This window comes from Alligator sinensis, unplaced genomic scaffold, assembly GCF_000455745.1.
Source record: "Alligator sinensis unplaced genomic scaffold, ASM45574v1 scaffold686_1, whole genome shotgun sequence".
Classification (NCBI taxonomy): domain Eukaryota; kingdom Metazoa; phylum Chordata; order Crocodylia; family Alligatoridae; genus Alligator; species Alligator sinensis.
Genome location: NW_005842760.1, coordinates 722,751 through 724,877, shown reverse-complemented (window position 1 = coordinate 724,877; position 2,127 = coordinate 722,751). Strand labels below are relative to the sequence as shown.

Genomic DNA, 2,127 nt, shown 5'->3' with positions numbered 1-2,127 from the left:
CCTGCTCCCAGTCTTGGGGAATAACTGGGTCTGTGAGTCGAAGAAAATCCCCCAGGGGGCAGCGCTGTGGGCAGCCAGGCAGCATCAGAGGGAAAGGCTCCCTCCCACTTTCATTCCGGAAGAACATCTCCACAGAAAAGTTTCTGTGAACAGAACAGACATACGAGTGGAACTATCCCTGCCATGACCGTCAAGTGCCCACCTCTTTCCATCATCCTTTTTGCACTCTATAAAAGGGAACTACCTTTTTCTCACTGTTCTGGTAAAGTTGCACCCAGATACTTGGCAGGGTTAGGTTCCTAACCCCACTACAAAGGTGAAGGTTTGTGAAGTAACTGGGTGTATACACAGCTGTAGCAAATAGCTACACAGGACTGCTAAGGCACTCCAGCTGTTTGCTGTGGCTTTTATTTTAAAAGGCACCATTTCTCTGACCAGCCATGTGGGACAACTGATCAGCTCCAGTTCATCCGAGAAGTGGCACCATCCAAAATAAAAGTTGCAGCAAAGAGCTGGGTGGGTGTACTGTGTACTGGTATTTCCCATCTCTTTTTCTTTTCCCTACTTGGGGGCAAGGTAAGGGGTGCCACCATGAAGCTGGAGTCTAGCCTACATGTTTAACCTTTGGGATGAAGCTGATGCCCTTTTGGTAGCCCTCACCCATCATCTTCCTGGTACAGCTCAAATATGTGACATGAGGCATATGGTGCTTGCGCCCTGTTGTAGACATCCAGAGCCATTTGCAGTGCCACGAGTGTGGTGTCATGCTGAGGAAGAAACAGAACACATGAATCATCCCTCACAAATAGGAAAGGACACCTGGGACAACATCCATAAAAAAAGAGCCTCAAAAGGGACCACAGGCTGTGCTGGGCATGGGGGAGCTAACTCAGAACCATATCAGAGAAGGGAAAGCCTGTGCATTCCCATGCTCTGAGGACTCAGAGAAAGGGGAGAGGAATAATGATGCTAATATGGTGACTGGTACAGAAGACTGTACCAGAAAAAAGGAAGAATGAGATACAGCTGTACATACCAGCCTACCCTATTCCCCAGGGGTCAGCCTTTAGGGACCACTTTGCTTGCAACTCTGGGAGAGATGCTGGACATTCCAGCTCATCAGGTGGCTGGAGGGAGATAAGTGTCTGAATCTATCACCTGCTGAGATACCACACTGGAAAAGCCCCCATTCAAATACCAAACCTGGGGAGTAGTAACCCCCAAACCCATCTTTCTGCCTGTGGCTCAGCTACATCAAGGGACATATACAGAAGGGCCACTTTCCAGTACTCTACAGCAGACCCAGCAACAGGCAAAGCTATGTCTCCTGGATATGGTAGGCAGAGACTACATGGAAAGACAGAAAGGTTCAACACCACTACCAAGGCTCAAACCTACAGCAGATGGGAAGAATGGACAAGGGCAGCTCCCACATTCTGACTTACCGCTGAGTAGGCAAGCAGTTTCAGGTGCCGAGGTGCAGAGGTATTTGTTGCTAAAGTCAAGTTTTTCCTAATCTGAGCCAGCAGGACCCCTGAGGAACAAGAATGGCTGATCAGACCCTAAAGCTAGATTGGGCAGCAGGACAGCTGCTCAATGGGGCTACCCTGCCCCACCTCCTTCCCATCTTGTCCACTCACCGCCTTGCAGACGAGCTTTCTCCACCCGATCCTGGATCCCAAACAGGTATTCAAAGCCAAAGTCTTTTAGTTGCTTCAGCTGAACCATAACCTCTGGCGTCACCCATGGTGGTAGCGTCATCTTGTGTGCTTGCTAGAAAGTAATGGGATAGTAATGGGAATGGTCACTGTTTTTGGAGAAGCACGAGGACTAATAGTAAGATGAAAAACCAGGGACTCTGTTTCTGTATAAACACAGCTGGTGTATAGAGTGAGCTCAAGAGACATCTATTTTATGTGGGGCTGATTCTAACTTCTCGAGACTACACAGAGCCAGAAATAAAAATGCAGAGTACAAGAACATGAAAGAATCAGACAAAGCTACTACAGGCAGGGAAGATCAGGGCCACTAGCAGAATGCTAGTGCTCAGTGGCAGTCACTGCACCCAGGACAGGGGCCTAATAACCTCCATGATGAGAACATGGGGAGCAGGAAGGCAGGGAAAGA

General features: G+C 48.8%; 1 protein-coding gene across 1 annotated transcript in view; it reads right to left on the bottom strand.

Annotated features, from left to right (window-relative positions):
* The window catches only part of ACP2 (acid phosphatase 2, lysosomal), a 9,379-nt gene that overhangs the window by 281 nt on the left and 6,971 nt on the right, over positions 1–2,127 (bottom strand). Inside the window, exons 5-8 of the mRNA XM_006034656.3 lie at positions 1,641–1,773; positions 1,446–1,534; positions 661–767; positions 1–143 (exon numbers count right to left, since the gene is read on the bottom strand). The exon at positions 1–143 is cut by the window's left edge and continues 39 nt beyond it. Coding sequence (XP_006034718.1) covers positions 1–143; positions 661–767; positions 1,446–1,534; positions 1,641–1,773 — 472 coding nt within the window. The remainder of the gene's footprint in view (positions 144–660; positions 768–1,445; positions 1,535–1,640; positions 1,774–2,127) is intronic.